This window comes from Sinohyriopsis cumingii, chromosome 3 (assembly GCF_028554795.1).
Source record: "Sinohyriopsis cumingii isolate HCF-2022 chromosome 3, ASM2855479v2, whole genome shotgun sequence".
Lineage (NCBI taxonomy): Eukaryota > Metazoa > Mollusca > Bivalvia > Unionida > Unionidae > Sinohyriopsis > Sinohyriopsis cumingii.
In genome coordinates, this window is record NC_142963.1 from 153977811 (window position 1) to 153998414 (window position 20604).

Consider the following 20604-nt stretch of genomic DNA (forward strand, 5'->3'; position numbering starts at 1 on the left):
ATATTTACCGGCCATGTATCTGATTTCACTATTTTACAGGGAATCGTCAATGAAGCTAATAAAAGAATCACACGAGCTAATGAAGAAATTGAGCAAGCAAAAAAAGAGATTGAAAAATCGAAAGGTGATTTTGCTGGCTTGCAGGAGATTGTTAGAAAAGCGGATTTAGAAATTATTGAAGCTAATAAAAGAATTAAAAAATCCCAAGATGATTTTAACAAAAAGGTTGAAGAAATTGAGCAATCTCGTGGTGGTGATTTTACTGAGTTGCAAAAAGCTGTTAATGAAGCTAATGCAGAAATTAGCAAAATCAGTGAAGATATTAAAGAATCTCAGGTTAAATTTGTTAATGAAATAAATGCGGCGATCACAAAATCTAAAGGTGACTTTGCTAACTTGCAGAATGCTGTTAGATTAGCTAATGCAAAAATTACAAAAGCCTACGAGGATATAAAAAAATCTCAAGATGACTTTACCAAAAAAGTTGACGAAAAATCACTGCAGCTAATCTAGCAATTACAATATCTCAAGGTGATTTTACTGGCTTGCAAGCGACCGTCACAAAAACTTTAGAAGATATTGAGCGAGAAAATGAGGAAATTAAGAAATCTCAAACTCAACTTGAAAAAGATACCAAATCAATTATTGAAAATGTCGACAAAGTAATCAACGAAAAATTTGAAGAAATTAAGCGAGCTCAAGCTGATTCTATCACAAAAAATGAGGAAAAGATTACACAAGCTAACGCAGAAATTAAAAAAGCCAACGAAAAAATTACAAAATTTGAAAGTGATTTTACTAATCATATAATCGATTTTAATATTTTACGAAGAAGTTTAACAAGAATCTCTAACGATCTTGCAAAAGTTCAAGGTGATTTTACCACTCATGTAACTGAATTTACTAATTTACGAACAACTACTAGCGGTAATGGTGAAAAAATTAGTAAAATTCAAGGTGATTTTACCAAACATTTAACTGAATTTATTAATTTACAAACAGAAGTTGATAAAAAAATTACAGAAACTCAAAGTAAATTTACCAGTCATGTAACTGATTTTACTAGCCATATGACTGAATTTGCTAAATTACAAACAATTGCCGTTGCCGCTGATGAAAAAATTATCAGTCATGTAACTGTTTTTACCAAACATGTGACTGAATTTATTAATTTACGAACAATCGTTAGTGGTAATGGTGAAAAATTAGTAAAAATTCAAGGTGATTTTACCAAACATATAATTGATTTTAATACCTTGCGAGGAACTGTTACTGCTACTCAGGAAAAAATTACGGTGGTTCAAAGCGACTTTACCAGATACGTGGCTGATTTTGCTATTTTTCGAGATGAAGCTGGTAAAAAAATTACGGTAGTTCAAAGTGACTTCGCCAGATACGTGGCTGATTTTGCTATTTTTCGAGATGAAGCTGGTAAATTTTTTACCAGCCATGTAACTGAGTTCAATAATTTACGAACTGAAGTTGATAAAAAATTTCTGACAACTCAAGATGAATTTAAAAAAATTTGGTCAAATGTAAATACGGGTATCGGTACATTGGATCGTAATTATGCAGTACACTCGAGATATTTTAATGAGGTAAATGAGAGACACAATATAATTCGAAGTGATTTTACCAGGCACGTAGCTGAATTTACCACTTCACGAACTGAAGCTGACAAAAAATTTACCAGCCATGTAACTGATTTTACTAATTTACGAACTGAAACTAATAATAAAATAACTCAGGCAGAGTTAGCAATAAAACGATCTAATGATGCTATCGCTGAAATAAATACAAAAATATCAGAATTTAACACAAAAATCAATGAAGTTTGGTTAAAACCACTTGTTGATTTAGCTCCAAAAATTATTGCAAAAAATGAACTTATTAAATTTCCACCTGGAGTAGAACAAAATCATATTAAAAATTTAACTTTTGTCGTAGCGTCTGGAAGAGGTTATTGGAAGCCAATCGATAATAAATTCACTTATTCGTCGCAAATAGATGGCTTATTCAGAATAACTGTCGTGTCCTCACCACAATTTAAGATAGTTCTTGATGAAGAAACTTTTTCAAATCCCTCTACATGTGTGATGAATAAAAACGTTGAATTAAATTTTACGCTAGAACCACCAGATCGAACAAGAACAGATCCAGTTATATATATCTGGATTGTAGAATTTATCACTGAAATTCCTCCTGATGAACCAATGCCAGAAGAAAGACCAGATGAAACTCCTGGTGATTATTTTCAAAGATTAACAGAATATTACAAAAAATATCCGCATAAAATGGGTACTCAACGAAGTCAGGGTCAAATTCCAGAAGAAACGAGAAGACAGGTGATTGAAACACTCAAAAAAACTAAATTTCCTCCTCGAGACACCTGAAAGATCGCATCATTGACTATTGAAGACAATTTGCAGTGATTATAAAGTTAGAATAATAACTAAACAGTCGTAAAATTTAATAATGGCCGAATATAGATACAACCAAGCTAAATCATGGCAGGACTCGCTAAAACTCACCATAGATCTTTACCAGAAAAAGATCAAAAAATACCAGCGAAGATTGGTCGTCATTGATGTGGTTGTTTACTCGGTTAGTGCTGCAGTTGCTGGCGCTGGAGTAATATTATCAGCGATACTTGTAAAAGTTATCGCGATTTACGTAATTACAGCAGTTGCTGGTGTTGCAAATATTATTGCGAAAAAAATATCTTCGTGCGCAAATGCAAAATTAACCGCCTATATTAATAAACTTAACCTAGCAACAATCGCATATGCAAAATTATCTTCGCTATTATCCGAATTTTTAAACGATGGAGTAATTTCCGATGACGAATTTTCTGCTATTATAGTGATGATTAATAATAATGTCGCTGGAACAGATCGTAACGAACACAAACCCGGCAAGAACAATAATGATAACTGCGAGCTCAACAAAATCTGAATTTAGTATAATTTTCCCGACACCGATATATGTTGATGAAATTGCGCTAACACAAATGCGTGTTTATCATAGTTGGCTTAATATCAGATCAAAATCGTATGGCAATTTATTATCCAATAATTCATTTGTTTTCGCTGATAAAGACAAACCAGATGGTACGCCTGATTGGACCGTTATTGGACTACCAACAGGTAGTTATCAGATTGAACAAATTAATGATGAAATTGTGCATCAAATTAAGAAATTAACTGGTAAAGATCCTGGCATAAAGATATCAGCGCATGATCCAATGTTAACTTCCATCATTGAACTAAAATCTCCATACGTCGTTGATATTTATCAATCTTCGATCAGAACTGTCCTAGGTTGGCCTGAAACAGAACCAGAAACGCAACCAAAATCAACAGAACCGTCTAAAGATGATTTTACCACTAGTCGGCAAGATTATCATGAAATTGTACCATCATACAAAAACGTATTGGATGAAATTAAAAAATCTCACAAAATAACTGAATTTATTTTTGAAAAAGGCGATTTGGTTTGGAATTTTAGGTCTGACGAATCAAGCTATGATTTAACTTCGGTCTTTTTAAGTAACATTAATGTGTATTTTGCAGAGATTAAACAATTACATCAAAAACAAATGCAGATGATGCGACGATATTTCCACGAGTGCATAAATAACGTATCAGGGTCATGTGGCGAAGTTATCAAGCATATCGAAGTATTGAATCTGCTCGCACATGATATGGAAAATTTTAATGAAATATTGGTTCAATCGATCATTAACGATAAATCTTCAAGTAAACAAATATTTATGGACGAAAATAAATTAACTGAAGAAACATTGCAAGATTACAAATTACCCGGCTATAACGCGCCTGAATTAAGGAAGACAGTTAATGATAATATCGATGAGCTTTTTTCTCAATTACATGCAGCATGGAGAAGAAGAGTAGTACCACACGAAAAATTTATACTAAAATACAACAATGATCCAGATGGTGGTGGTAGACATACATCGCCAGGTATTGTCAATATTTCTGATGTTATCGCGGTATATTTATACGCAGATGTTGTTGATGGTAGTTATGGCGCAGACGCTTCAATATCAAATATGGCTCAACAAGAATCAATATTATATTCGTTTTCACCGGTATCACATCCTGGATCGTTAATCGTGAAAGAGCCAATAAATCCTGTTTATCTTCGCTGTCAAAATCATTTATTGCCGAGGATAAATTTTAGGTTGACAAATCAGGACGGAAATTTACCTGATATGCGCGGTGAAACATTAAATATTAATTTGCTAGTGAAATATTGAAATTTCTTCCTGTAAAACAATTTTAAAATTTCTCTCCGTGTAAAAAAAAATGACAAAAAAATGAGATAAAATTCGGTAAAATTTATATTTTTTCCAATACTTTTAAAATTATCAATTTTTTTCCAATACTTTTAAAATTATCAATTTTTTTCCAATACTTTTAAAATTATCAATTTTTTTTTATTCATCTGAAATTAGCGGAACATATGAAAATACGATCCAAACGTTAAATTCATATGAATAAGCAGAGTTAGTTTTTTTTATCTGCAACAAATTTCACCGAGCGTGAATCGATACCAAAATATTTAGCAGCAGCGCTCATTGATGTAAACACAATTTCTTTATTCGTCTCGGTATTTATTGATTTAACTGCTTTGGCGCATTTGGGATGTTTACCTGAGTTACCACGTTTTGAATTTTCACTTGGGGTAACAACTTCAAGATTTTCAAAGGAATTATTAAGCTTGTCACCATCTATATGGTCAATTACAAGACCATTTGGGATTAAACCATTGTGACATTCATATACAAATCTATGGGTATAATAAGTTTTGCTATAATTTTTATTTTCGTCATGTACCTTAAATGCAAGATAACCGGAATTTTTAATGTTACCAACAATATTTTTCGTTCTGATGTGCCGGACAATTCCATCTCGGCTAGCTTCGTATCTATCGATCATTGGATGCCTCGTAAATGTTGCTTCCATATAGGATTTATCATTTGTTTAAATTGTTGTTTGTTTTGAATCTGTTAATATAATCTTCCTCGCATTTAATTAATCTCTCGTCGGTATTAATTTTCTTATCATAATGTCGTTTTAACTCACGATACTTCTTGCCACCACAATTTAGGCACAACCGAGTTTTACCTCGCAATCCAATATTACAAATCATGCAACGTTACGGTCCATAATTTTCTTTTCGCACAAATATCATGTGGTTGCAGCAATATTCATTTTTGCACGATTTATCGCAGCAATTTAATGATCCAACCAATATCCATTTGCATTTGTTGCTCATTTATAACTCAAACATTTGTTTAAAATAAAGTTGATCACGTAAAATTAACTAACTATTTAGACTTTATTCATAATTTAAACATTTGTTTGAGTAAAGTATAATGAAATTATTCGACATTGATGATATTGAGTACGTAATTGATGAAACGAGTCAAGCGAAGAAAGAATTTCACGATGATGGTGCGGTTCATAGTTGGTCAACATGGAGAACAAATTCGATTGACAACACGATGACGGATGAGCGAGCCAGCAAGATAATCGACTATATCAAGAAAAATCATGGAGATGAACAATTTATCTTCTCAATAAAATTTATCGTGCAGACGAATGAAGATATATGGATAATTCGTGATAAACGAGACCCAATTGTCAAGGAAAAGAAAAATCTGATTTTATCTGCACAAAGCAAACCCGGCTTATTGACGGGCATCGATAAACCGTATTACGCTAGATCGTATCCTGTAAGTGCAGTTGTTTATGGAATTTATAAGTTAAATGACAAACCAGATGTTAGTAAACTTAACTTGATGAAAATTTCTTCAGTGATAAATTGTGTGGCCGAGCGAGTGATCGAACACTTGAAAAATTCAAAACGCGGATCAGGGTTAACTTCATTAAGGTTAGCAAAAATTAATAGTTTGGGCTGAATCAGTCGTTGATGGCGCGTCAATAACTGATGTTGCTGCATTATCGTGCAAATTAAAATTTCCTATAACGGTTAAAACAATTACCGGTGAGATTTTATACGATTCAGCGTATAAATCACGAGGAACATCTATAGAAATTATCGACCATAATTCACACGCCTGGACTAACGCGGTGACAATATTTCCTCGACGCCGTGTTGTTAAATTTTATCGCGCGGATGATCATACGCTAGATGATTCGTTAAATATGTTTAAATTTATTCATGAGATAAGTAAAGCAGATCCTGTATCTGTTTGGCGATTCAGCAGCGAAGTTAAATACGATCAGTTTGTAACGCCTAATGGAGAAATCTACAGATTAAAATCTCTTAATGACTCGATGGTAAAACTAATTGATAAATATTCAGCAGATTCAGAATTATTGACCAATTGTTTCACATGCTCGTCTGTTGCAGCTCATGCCGCTAGAGAGAAAAACTTGTGTAAGCCAACCAGAAATGAATTTCTTAATGATGTGCAATTGAGCTGCGTTGAATACGGCCATGGCGGATTATGGAACACCAAATATGATCACACAAATATGATATCGGTTGATATGACCGCATGTTATCCAGGAAGTTTTCTAGGACTAGGAGATTGCGCTAAATATTTTGCTAAATTTGGTCATCCAACAAGCGAAATGACTCGTGTTGCGATTAACGGACCGTTGCCTGATTTTCCTTTGACGGGATTCGCCCGTGTTGTCTCATTCAAATTTGCATCAAATTTACATAAAATCTGTTATATTTGGTTTGGCAAACACATGTTGCAGCAACGCTGGGTTAGCATAACTCTGCTGCGATATATGTTAGATTCAGCCATGCTGACGCTGTTGACGGTCAGCGAGGCAATTAATTCGTATAAAAAACAAACAAATGTTTGGCTACCTGATGAAAAAGATTTAGGCAGAATAATTATAGGAAAATATACTCAAGGTGGCGCGTATGATCACAAGCGACATCACACTAGACTGATTATGGATGACGCTGAACTGGATTTTGTAATTGCCGATACAGTAGCGAAAGGAACGTTTTGCAATCGGGAAGCAATTTATGTTGACAATACGAAGATTGGTACCGTGGTTAATTACATTGGTGGAGAGTCACCGCAGTATACGCATTTAAGATCCTCGATGCTGACATATGTTAGTATAAACTTACTTTCGATGATAAATAAATTTCCTAAAGACGCAGTTAGGGTAGCAACAGATTCGTTTTATATTGATAAAAAACACGCGCCATTGTTAGAAACTAATGGTAGCTGGGGCACTTGGATAATTAAAAACGAAGATATTTTAATCTATAGTGAATCTGCAGATGTTGCAGATGCTGATGAATTTCATATGAATATAGATATGGATATTTCTACAGCGCCATCTGTTTATGATCCTATTTCTCGATATAAATTTGTATATATAAACGGGCCGGGTGGTAGCGGAAAAACGACACGAGCCATCGCATTATTGAAAAATACCGATTTAGTTGTTTTGACGCCAACTCACAGATTAGCGAGAGAAATGAGGCAACGTGGTGTAGTTTCTTGCACATTTCACAGCTATTTAAAGTATAGCGGCGGTGATTGCAATTGTTCTCGCATGGGAGAGAAATATATAAACAAAAATATTATTATTGATGAAATTTGCACGGTAAATTTACCCGTGTTGAAATTGTTTCTGGAGTTTTTATCGACGAAAAATACCTCTGTGGTAATGTGCGGAGATCACGGTCAACCAAATCCCATAGACGGAATTTCGCCTCATGGATGGCTGAAGATTTTTGTTGATTATTACGAAGAAGTTACAACAGACTTTAGGTCGCTAGACGAGTCACTAACTAACTTTAAACAAACAATTCGACTACAATCAGATAAAATTCAGTGCGACGTGATGAGAAAAACTATCTATGAAACATCAATGACGGATATTCTAAATTTATGGCAGCCCGATCATTTAGTTGTTGCTAGCAGAAAAATTGTTCGCGATGAACTTCAACAGAGGCTTTTGCAGCATCATAGAGAGAAATTTCCAACGCTACCTGTGCCGTTATTTTATCGACCAATAGATACGCGGCGGCAGAATACAGATGTGGTTTTACCAGACGGAAAAATAAAAAATTTGGTCCTGAATGATATTATCGCTGTTGATATCAATCTTGTCGATGGCGCGTTAAATATTGAAAAATCTCCGTGGAAATTAGGATACGCGATGACAATACATTCATCGCAAGGACTAACTATAGATAATGTTGTTTGGATTATCGATGATAGAATTATGTGGTCAAATTTAGTTTATTTAGCTGTTTCGCGAGTTAGAAAATTATCTCAGTTGAGACGAATTGTTCTAGATGCAGCGGTAGTTAATGAACAAATATGCGAAATTATCGTGAAAAATAAAATATTTAGTTATAATCGTTATGACAAGAAAAATAATTATGAATCTGACCTTGATGTAGAATTTATATTGACGCTGCGACGAGAGCAAAAAAATCATTGCGTGATTTGTAATTGCTTGATGGCCTGTCAGTATCAGAAAAATGATCCACGGCAATTTACCGTCAATAGGAAGAATAATAATATCGGCCATGTGAAAAGTAACGTTAATTTAGCTTGTCTTGAATACAATAGAAAAGTTATTATTTGAGTGATTCTGGTGGTAATTGAGTATCTGCAGGAATTACTTGAAGTTCTTCACGAACAAATCCACGTTGAGGTGCTAGTGAATCTAGAATATAAATTGCTGGTCTTCCTGATGATCTTGTTACGGCAGATATTTTGTGTATTGTTGTGCTCCAGTTTGGATCAGTCGCTCTTTTACTTCCTCCTTCAGCCTCCCCCTGTTTGTATAAATATCTGACGATGATGCTACCCAATACAGGATCTTTTGAAAAATCTTGCCTCAAGATTGGAATTTTTAATTTTTTAATCGCTATCGCTGGCTTCATTTTTATTGTTCTAGTTTTTTCGTTATTAGTCGCGTCAATAACTTCAGGCAATCTTGATACCCAGTCGCTTGATCGTTTGTCTGATATAAATTCTTTCGCATATTGATATCCTAGTAATCGCTCAGCTAGTGTTTTGTTGAATCTTTCAACGATGGCCTGATTTTTGTGAATTCCAACTTTACCGCGTCGTATGTTTGTGTTGTTTTTTTTCATTAATGATAAAACAGAGCCAAAAAATTCTCTACCAGGATCAACCTGAAGTAAATTTGGCCAGGTTAATGGTCCTCGCTGATAAATTTTGTTAAACGCATCCGATACTTCAGCAGCTGTTTTAGTCGATAGCGGCATTGCTTCTTTATATCTGCTAGCGATATCAACAACAGTCAGCACATATTTGTAGGTTTTCCCATCAACAATATCGTGTGGCAGGAACATTATATCGGCCTGATGAACTTCATTAGGTACAGTAACATCAAAATGTGCGTAGTTAATTTAGATAAATTTGCCAGATTGCTTGTTTGGATAGCCAATCTGCGGCGGTTTTGTATTTTACTTTAGCAGCTTTAGCGAGTTTGGCAATTGCTGCTTTCCCTCGCCAGTAACCACGAGGAGAATAATATATCAAATCCATTATTAATTACCAGCGCCGAATACTAATTTACCTTTCATCGCTGTTTTTATTAACCACGAAGCAAGTTTTTCCTTAAAAGTTTTATCAGGTATTGCATTTAACGCGTGTATTAAATTTACGTCAGCGATATGTCGTTGCGATAAATTTCCGCTACGATGAGCTAAATCATGCGTGTAACAAGCGCTATCAATTGCATTTACTGGAATTTCGCCAACCTTTGGTTTATCATTGCTGTCCAATCTGATATCGAGACGAGTACCAGGACCACAATAATTATAACCTGGTATGTGTTTTTCTCCAGGATATTTTGCCCAAGGTAATCCTGGAAGCGATGTTAATCCTGCGGCAATATCACCACCTCTTTTTTTGCGATGAATTTAAACTTCTTTGTATTACAAACTTCGCATCTGCCTGTGACGGCGGGTCTATTATTCTTCGTAACAACCTCGTTTAGCTCCACTGTCGGAGTTTTAGCGCGACATTTAACACAATATAAATCCATGAAATATTAGTATAACATGAATGTAATTGATTTTTCAGCTACAAAGAAACGCGAGCAAATCAAGCATAACGCGGCGCTACCAAATTCAATCAGGTTGATAATAATTGGCCCATCAGGGTCTGGTAAAACTCAATTATTGCTAAATTTGATAATGAGGTGGTTAAAGTGGGACAAACTATATTTAGTTGCCCCGTCTGTTGATGATCAACGTTGCTATCAAGTGTTAAAGGATTTTAGCGATAATGCATCTGAGCTTGGTAATAATATCGTTGAATTTATTACAGATATCGATGAAGCGCCATCAGTTGATGATCTTGATGGAGAAATTAATAATTTAGTAGTGTATGACGATATAATGTTGGACAAACAAGCAAATCCATCTAGGATATTTTCTCGTGGTGGACACAAAAACACAGATGTTATTTATGTAACGCAACGATACACGCAGATACCAAAAGTTATTAGAGACAATTGTAATATTTTAGCTGTATTTAACGGAGTTGACACGCATGCACTACGAAATATTTACCAAACTTGGTGTAACGGCGATATGGATTTTGTAAAATTCAGGAATTTGTTCAGTCGTGCTCAATCGACACCACATGGTTTTATAACAATTAATTTGCATGATCCTAGATCTAGATACAGAATCGGACTGGACCAAATATTTTAACTTCTGTACAGCAGCAGAGGGGCCGTGACCAATTACTCGCAATTTATGAGAAAAAATCAACTGCACCTTACTTTGGGGGGCATAATTCACCACGATATTCTTCTAAAATCTTTGTTTTCTCTAACGGGGGGGTCTAAAATATTTGTTTGTAAAGCATTAAATTTGCCTGCGAGGTGATGTTTTTGTGTGTTTTTTTGTGGTGATTGCACATTCCTCTAATTCACTTGGTCTGGCCAGCCCCTCTGCTGCTCAGACATAAAAATTGACCCTTGATCAGATTGGAAAGATATGGGAAGGTCAAATTGAGCACATGCAAAAAACTTTATCTAAGCTTTTACTATTGTTTTAGTTTTAATATTCCTCAAAGGAATTGACTCTGGGAGTCCTGTCAACGCACACATTATGGTCAACAAGGATTGGTTACCTGACTTGGTCTTAGGTAAGGAACCGGCACAATCTATTATTATTCTGCGATTTGGTTCGCCAAATGCAGGAATCGGTTGCAGATGAGCCTTAAGTATCTTCTGATTGGGTTTTCCTACCACTTGACAAGATCTGCAGTATTTATTTACGAACATCACTTTTACTTTATGGCCAGTAGAAGTGATTCAAGATCTTGTGTTAAGTCTTATTAATGGGTCAGATTATGAAGTTCCTGTCTGTACGATTTTGGAACTACAATTTGATAGTTTACTGACCACTCGTCACCAGCAGATACCTAAGGTGGTCTCCATTTTCTCATAAAAATCCCATTGTTTGCAAAATAACAAAAAGGTACGTCTGTAGCTTCAGTTTCACTGATGGCCCTTTGAAACAAATAAGAGATCTTGGGATCTTTTTCCTGTTCGACGACAAATGATTGTCGATTGTCACCATGATAATAAATTAAGAGAATGAGTAGTTAAAAGAGGATCACTGTGATCAATACCCTTTGATTGATCCGAACGAGGAGTGAAAGTGACCTCATCAAAAGCCTGACAAATACATGTGTCAGCTAAAGGAATACTTTCATGATCAAAATCATTTTCAAGAGCTTACTTTGCCATAGCTCTAGTAACTGCGCAAGCTGGGTATAAATCAGAGATTTATTTTTCAGTAGGATCGACTTTCTGATCCAAACATGGCTTGTCAGTTACAAGTGGATTAATCCAACTTTATCTCCAGCTAGGTCATGGCCTAGTGATAAATGAATGCCATGAACGGGTAAAGCATACACTGTTCCGACTGTCACGGGTCCTGAGACTAAACGTCTGATAACAAAATTACACAATGGAGAGGACCATTAACAAAGCTACAATCTACTCCCTGAATAAGAACACTTTCATTACAAGAAGACTTCTCAGAAAAGGCAAATTACCTGAAAATAAAAGACTCTGCGAAGCTCCTGTGCCCCTTAAAATGATAATAAGGATATGAAAGGCCGAATCACCCATGAGTAATATAGAACCCTTCGATATGAACGGTTCATAACTATCCATAATAAAATCAGACTTGGATTTATTAGACCTAACAACTGTATTGCTTTCATTACATGAGCGCGATCTTGACCTCATAGAAATAAGAGCATTTGGCATGGGTCTGTCTTCATTCTGTTGCTTATTTTTCAATTAGTAGCAATCAGAAATAACGTGCCCTTTCTTCTTGCAATAGATAAGGACTTTTTATCAATCTTATCAAAAATTTGATTTCTAAAGGTTGTGCCAGATTGAGATTTGGAAGGAATAGAAATAAGCTGAAATACTTTTTTAAAAGAAGAGTGCTGAGTGGAAGACTTACTAACAAAAGAAACTTTATGAGCTAAGGAATACTCCTCAGAGTACGAGCAGCAATTTCTAAGGTTTCGACCTCAAGATAAGTCTTAACGTCACTATGGACGCAATTCTTGAACTCATCCATTAATACGAATTGTCTTAGAGTTTCGTAATCTTGATCAACTTTCTTGGCTAAGCACCACGTATCAAATAACTTCCTTTTTTTCTCTTTCAAATTAGACACGAGTTTGTCCAGTTTTTTTCTGAATTTTCGCCGATAAGCCTCTGGAACTAACTCGTAAACCATTTAAGATGCATTCCTTAACCAGATCATAGTCAGCACTTTGCTGTACTGACAAGGAAGCATACGTGTCTTTGGCTTTGCCAAATTGCTTTGTAATAACGGAGTCCAGTGCTGTCTTGGCCATTTCGAATTTTCAGCAACTTTTTTCAAAATGAAGACAATATGTCTCTACTTCTTTTTCTTTAAAGGGGGCACTAACCTAATATTCTTAGTAATATCAAAACTTGAATTTGTATGTAAAGTTGTGCATTGCTTTTCACTTGCCAGCTCGAATTCTTTTAATCTAATTTGATATTTCTCTTTCTTCCTTTTCTCATTCTCTCTGCATTTGCATTTGTTTCTCTCTTTCCTCTTTCCCCAATTGCATTTGCATTTGTTTTTCTTCCTTCTGTAATTGCATTTGTCTCTTTCTCATCTTTTTTCAATAGCATTATAGCTTCTTCCTGTAACTGCATTTGTCTCTCTCTCCTCTTTCTCCAATATCATTTTCCTCTCTCTTTCTTCGTTATCTAATTGCATTTGTTTCTCTTCTTTCTCTACAGACTTACTAATCAAATCCAAAGCACTCTTATCCAAAACACTCTTTCCACCAAATACTGGACCAAAATATTTTTTCTTACTTCGTTAAAGAAGCTTTTGCCCCAGAAAGTTTATATTTTCTGGCAATCTGAAGCAATTCATCTTATTTCAAGAAGTCTAACTGCTCCTGGGTAGGTTTTGAAATAAGGATCTCCACTTTAGATTACATTGTAAAAAGCGTGTTGATTTCACTAAAGATTTCTAAAATGTGAAATAATAAATGGGATTTAGAAAATTCCAAAACATGGTGAATCGAAATTTCAAAAACAAAGTTTTTTTTAAATGTTTTAGTGAAATTCGTATCCCGGACAATCCCCCAATTTTCTGTTACTTGTCTATGCTCTTAAAATAAGTAACAGAAAAAAGGGAAAGCCTTGTAAAATGTTAACAAATATATGCATTTCCGTAGAATACAAAGTATGAAATGAGAAAAAAACAACTTACGGTATTGCGAATTAAATCCCAAAATAATCCAAGAATTACAGACACAAGTCCTAGTAATTTAAAGTCTTGAACAAATAACAGTAAAAGTCCAGAAAAAAAATCCCCAAACTGAAGTCTGTGGTTGCTTTTGTTGAATCATAGAAATATAATTTCAGGTTTGAATATACTATAATTCCAGTGAATGTCTCTATCCAAGAATTTTATCATAGCACTTTTGTATTTCCAGAGAAAATAATCACTTGTATTCAATAATTTGAACAAAAGGATTCCAGCCCGAAATAAATGAAACTGCTGGTCACAACATATAATACAACTTGAAAGTACTAGATGTTAAAGCACGAATGACCAAGTCCTCACAGAAACAAGATTATATAGTTCTCTACTTGACCTCAGGTCACAATTAACATTTTCAAAAAATCAAAAACATTACCTAATGGAAAATAACCATCTAGAATGATCCTGATGTTAACAAAATCAAAAACATAACCTGTAACATTCATTTAGGAAAGTCCAAAACTCTGACCCAAAGAAACATATTTACTTCTTCTATTAATAATAATTCTGATATTTAGCTCATAAAACATAAAATTAAATTTAAAAAAAAATTAGTCAATCAGGTCAAGCAGAAATTAACTTAATTTTAGACAAAGTCAAGTACAGCATACAATGTTACATTGCAATAATATGCAATGAAATAAAAACAATTTAAATAACAAACAAACAATTAAATTAAATTTACATAACATACCAAAGACATAAAAATAGTACTAACAGCTGCCTGGCTTGGCGCTCAGCATTGAGAGGTTATCGTTAGGACTGGTCGGCCTGGTGTCAGGATAATGTTTCTGGTTGGGACAACATGCTACATGTCTGCGGCATGATGTCCCACTGCAAGACATACTATAAACTACCACAGTGCAGACATCGTAGCGATATGACTGACAAATTGTTAAAGGTACGTTAAAAACTCGAATCACACAGACACACAACATGCACACACACATACACACTGTTGTCTGAATTAAATCAAAATTTTGTCGACGATGTCAAGTTGAACATGACTCAAACAACGCGATTATTTGTGTGCATTGTACGAACACATCGTCTAAAGCTTCATTCCGTTGGCTCCATGTTAATGTACCCTTTTCGTCTAGTTTGAAAGATAACCAAAATTCAGCAGGGGAAATCCAGACATAACATGGGGGGGGGGGGGGGAGGGATTGGGGATGGGGGGGGGACGAAAGCAAAAAGACGAGTGGTCTTTTTGAAAGCACTCCTAAAGGGACCCCTGGGGCTAAGGCCCTGGTATCGCGTGCATTTTAAGTGTTTCCATGGCTTACTTTTAACCATCTAACTGTAAACGAAGCTTACTCTAGGAAATGTTCCCGTTGTTTCGTGCTCATTAATATTTTTAAAAAATTGGGGGGAGGGTGGTCCGCACGTGGGTGGGATCCCCTCCCATATCCCAACGCTCTGAAGAATAGTAATTGAAAGAATTGGCGACCGTGAGAGTTTTGTTTAATACTTACATAATAATTATTACTATGGCGATCGTAAACGTTTTGTATAATACTTACGCAATGATTATTACAATGGCTATCTTGAAAGTGGATGGAGCGAAATGTCAAGAAACGTTTTGTGGTGCGCTACTGGAAACCAAGTTAGATGTTAAGATTACAACTTCTGCCATCCAACGGCATCTGTTCCAATGACCTCCCTCCCATACCTTGTCCCAAATAAACCTAAAGAAATGGCAAATTCCACCAACGCGTAAGAGTCGGCCATCCTCGAAACATATTTGTCGACAGATCTGTCTTCTAAAACATTAGTTTTCTCAAATTTTTACTTCAGTATTTGATGTGTTTTGTGTTTAACGTATCTTTTTGAAACGTTACAAATATTCAAATTTGCATCATCTGGAATGAATATGTCCCAAGTAGTGGATTGATACTATTGTAATAATCTTCACTAAACTCCATAGTTTGACATATTCTGTTCACTTTATACTTCATTCTCCCTCCAACACAAGTAGAAACATCGAAGACTGGTTTGCCATTTTATGGTATTTAAAAATTTTGACGCTTACCTTCCAGAAGTAATGCAGTAAAAGCTAGTCCACCACAACCTATGTGTGAAGTCATGACTTCACAATCTCAGGGTTAAAATGTATCTTCCAGTACCTCCATAATTCAAGTTGTTTCATAGCCGATAATTGTCAAACAGACAAGCTGGTTCCCACATTATAATATTCAAAAATCGATTGGAAGCTGACTACCCATAATAACTTTCAGCTATGATTAATTCATGACGGCCCAGATAACCGTGTCAACAAGTCCAGATAATCAGAGGTAGGTCCCGCCGCCGCTCGCTACCAACGTTATGATGGTGGTCGAGAAAACGTCCAACTTCTGACTGAAGCAAGCTGGCTCATGAGAATTGGCTACTTCAATGCGGACTTCTGTCGTCTAACTGAATTAGGATGACAATCTGATGTTTCTGAAAGGCAGTCCTAAATACTCATTGTTCATCATGCCAATTTGGTCATTACAACATGCATTTTAGCCATATGAGTCCAAATTAGCACAGCAAAAATGATCCAGTTTGTTGCATTCTAACTGCCTAGATTACGTTATATCAGTTACAAATACGTATTTTAAAAAATCATAAACTCCAACCAGAGGAAACAGTCTGATTTTTTAATTTCCATAACTTCCCCCCAAAATTGACCAAACATTCTCTAGCACTATTAGAACTGACCCCTTCAAATTAAGTTGTAATGATGCGCATACGCATGCCCATCAATAAGATATGTGACCGCTACACGCCATATCATAATACCTTAACACTATAGTGTAAAGCATACATGTGTAAAACTGTATGTACTGACTCTCCTGTGCATTTCCTACCGGTGTCTCAAAAATAAATTTTATATGTTTCGAATTTTGTCGATGTTTTCGACAAATTCCATATTTTCAATTGGAAGACTCTTTAACCCCACCCCCCCACTCCTATATAACGGTCTAAATGTGGGGATGGGAAGTTCATATCCAATCAGAGCAAAGGCTTGTGGGGGGTGGGGTGTCCGTATATCTTACGATGGGGCTTATAAATCTATAAACATACCCTGAAAGCAGTCCTTAAATTGTCCTTTATGTGAGTGTAATTATTTTATCTATTTTAGGCTAAGTATTACACAGCCTAGACTAATATATAGTCTATTTAAAGATGTTTCATGTTATCCACGGCAACCAGGGGACTCCCATGGAGGACCGCCACCCCCACCCCAATCTGACCCTTTATGAGATTCAGATTAGGTCATGTAATATTCATACTGCTTGAAACTTAAGTCACCAAAGATGAAAATATGATGGCGTTCTTTTGGCAACGCATAATATGAAAAATATGATGGCGTTCTTGTGGCAACGCATAATATACGAGGAAAGACTGTAATACTGTACTTATTCCCCTCCATTTTTTTCCGAAGATTACTGACCCTTAACAAAAATTGTCAATTTCATAACATGTTGTTCTCATTAAAAACTAAACATCAATAACATTATGGGATATAGTCACGTGTTTTTAAAACAAGGTCATGGTTATATTGATTATTCAGAGAGCTTTCTTCGAAAACAAAATTTTAGTTCCAAATGGTATACGAATGCATGTATATGCACCAGTTTTAGCACGGTATACGATTTGCATGTATATTTACCATTTTTGTTGCTAAGGGTATAACAAGGGATTAATATTTTATCAGTTATATTGCCAACGATGTAATGAAGGATGTACATTTAGCAGTTTTGTTGCTAAGGCTATAAGAAGGGACGTACAGTTACCATTTATGCTACAAAGGGTATACAAAGGGACGTACAGTTACCATTTATGCCACAAAGGGTATACGAAGGGACGTACAGTTACCATTTATGCCACAAAGGGTATACGAAGGCACGTACAGTTACCATTTATGCTACAAAGGGTATACGAAGGGACGTACAGTTACCATTCATGCTACAAAGGGTATACGAAGGGACGTACAGTTATCATTTATGCTACAAAGGGTATACGAAGGAACGTACAGTTACCATTTATGATACAAAGGGTATACGAAGGGACGTACAGTTACCATTTATGCTACAAAGGGTATACGAAGGGACGTACAGTTACCATTCATGCTACAAAGGGTATACGAAGGGACGTACAGTTACCATTCATGCTACAAAGGTTATAAGAAGGGATGTAATTTACCATTTATGCTACAAAGGGTATACGAAGGGACGTACAGTTACCATTTATGCTACAAAGGGTATACGAAGGGACGTACAGTTACCATTCATGCTACAAAGGGTATACGAAGGGACGTACAGTTACCATTCATGCTACAAAGGGTATAAGAAGGGATGTAATTTACCATTTATGCTACAAAGGGTATACGAAGGGACGTACAGTTACCATTTATGCTACAAAGGGTATACGAAGGGACGTACAGTTACCATTTATGCTACAAAGGGTATACGAAGGGACGTACAGTTACCATTTATGCTACAAAGGGTATACGAAGGGACGTACAGTTACCATTTATGGTACAAAGGGTATTCGAAGGACGTACAGTTACCATTTATGCTACAAAGGGTATACGAAGGACGTACAGCTACCATTCATGCTACAAATGGTATACGAAGTGATATAATTTACCATTTATGCTACAAAGGGTATACGAAGGGACGTACAGTTACCATTTATGCTACAAAGGGTATACAAAGGGACGTACAGTTACCATTTATGCTACAAAGGGTATACGAAGGGATGTATATTTACCATGGGGTTTCTTTACCAAGGAAAAAGGATGTATATGTACTATGTTTGTTGCCAAGGAGAAAGGAAGTATATTTACAATATTTGTTACCAAGGATAAAGGATGTGTATTGCCATGTTGTTGCCAAAAATAAAGGATGTATATTTACCATGGTTTTTGCCAAGGACAAATAATGTACATTTACCACTTATGTGGCTAAGGGTATAAGAAGTGATATCTATTTACCATTAAAGCCGCTAAGGGTATAAGAAAGGGTGTATATTTACCATGTTCGTTGCCAAGGACAAAGGATGTATATTTACCATGTTCGTTGCCAAGGACAAAGGATGTATATTTACCATGTTCTTTGCCAAGGACAAAGAATGTATATTTACTATATCTGTTGCTAAGGGTATACGCAGGGATGTACATTTACCACGGTTTTTTCCCAATGGTACAAGAAGTAATGTAGACTGACATATATGGATGTATATGTACCATTTTTGGTCCCTAACAACAAATTATCAGCTCTCCCAAATATTTTTTACTAAAATAAAAGTAACAATTTCTATTTAAGTTGCATAAATGTATTGTTTATTTTTTCTTCAACTTTTCTATTGTGTTTTCAGTGACATCTCCACGGATAATATATAATAATAGTTCTTTGTTATATCTCAGGGGTAACAAGAAAACCAAAATACAATTTGAATTAATTTTAATCAGTCCACATTTTGGCATCTAGTTGTGGTAATGTTTGAGATATATATATAGTTAAGTAATTTACATTATAGTCATTTTAATTACCTTTTTAATTTCTGTTTGCCAAACAATTTTCGCTTTTTCTTAAATAGCCACACTGATAAAATTTCTGATTTTGTTGTTTAACACATACTATTAACAGCATTCCGAAAGGAACCTTGCCCTGTGCCATAGACCGTACGTATTGATGTGATCCTGACTGCCGAGAAACCATAATGCATGGCAGAATGGTCACGGTTGTTGGACACGATGCTATACCAGTGGGTCGAGAATAGTTGATTGAAAAATTGATCAGCAAAAAGCGCGCTTCATTTATTTATATTGTTTGTTCCCTTAATGTATAGATCTTTCGGCTGAGTGTCACACTTTCGTGACAAGATCATATTTTGAAAGAGAATTTCTAGTTCTATTGAATCCCGCTGGACAGACGATGTAAATCAATGAAGCATTATGTGAAATCAATTCAGCACAAGTTTAGGTAGTCCTGTTTTATCGTGTCTCAAGGCAGTATTAATATGTAAACATCATTACGTGTGACTGACGCAAAATAATGTTTTTCTTTCTTCTTTTGACATCAGGACTGAGGCGCAACAGTGCATAAAACCTAATTATAGAGCGCTTAAGTCATAACCGGGTGTATGGTAAGTTTGACAGAGGTAGAAAACAATGATTTGATACAGCGAATTCTTGGTAGCCGTATTTGAAACTTGGAGCTTTCTCAGAAAATGAATATATTTATGCGGGTAGTCTAGCATGTCTACGTGGCAAATAACAGGACGACACATGAATAAACACAGACTGGTCTGAACTTAAAAGAATATCTGAATTCACTTGAGAATAAGACCAGATTGTAATTGTGTTGGTTCGTATCCTATGGTGTGAGCACACCACTATATTCCCTGCAATTGCATGGTGACCAGACGGGGCCATGGCCCCCATCAGCGCGGAAGACGCTGCATGACGCCGAAAGCTGCGGGGGAGCCATAATTGCAGTTGTATGTGTTTTCAGTGACATCTCCACGGATAATATATAATAATAGTTCTTTACGTGGAACCATCAATTTCATACTTGCCACAATGGTACTGATTCCATTGTATTAGTTGTCGAAAAGAACTGACTATTAAAACAACTTGACCATTGACTGCGTAAATAATACTAGTATTAAATACAAATACAGCTGAATAATAGTGATATTAATAGGCGTGGCCTTTGTGGGTTACTTGACATTTAAAGGCACTTCAGC

At 35.6% G+C, this 20604-nt stretch overlaps 1 protein-coding gene across 1 annotated transcript in view; it reads right to left on the bottom strand.

The window, feature by feature from the left end:
- The window catches only part of LOC149804177 (uncharacterized), a 47892-nt gene extending 31862 nt beyond the window's left edge, over positions 1-16030 (bottom strand). The window contains exon 1 of the mRNA XM_089954159.1: positions 15896-16030. Within this exon, the coding sequence (XP_089810285.1) occupies positions 15896-15950 (55 nt within the window). The 5' untranslated portion in view covers positions 15951-16030. The remainder of the gene's footprint in view (positions 1-15895) is intronic.
- Between the last annotated feature and the right edge of the window lie 4574 nt (positions 16031-20604).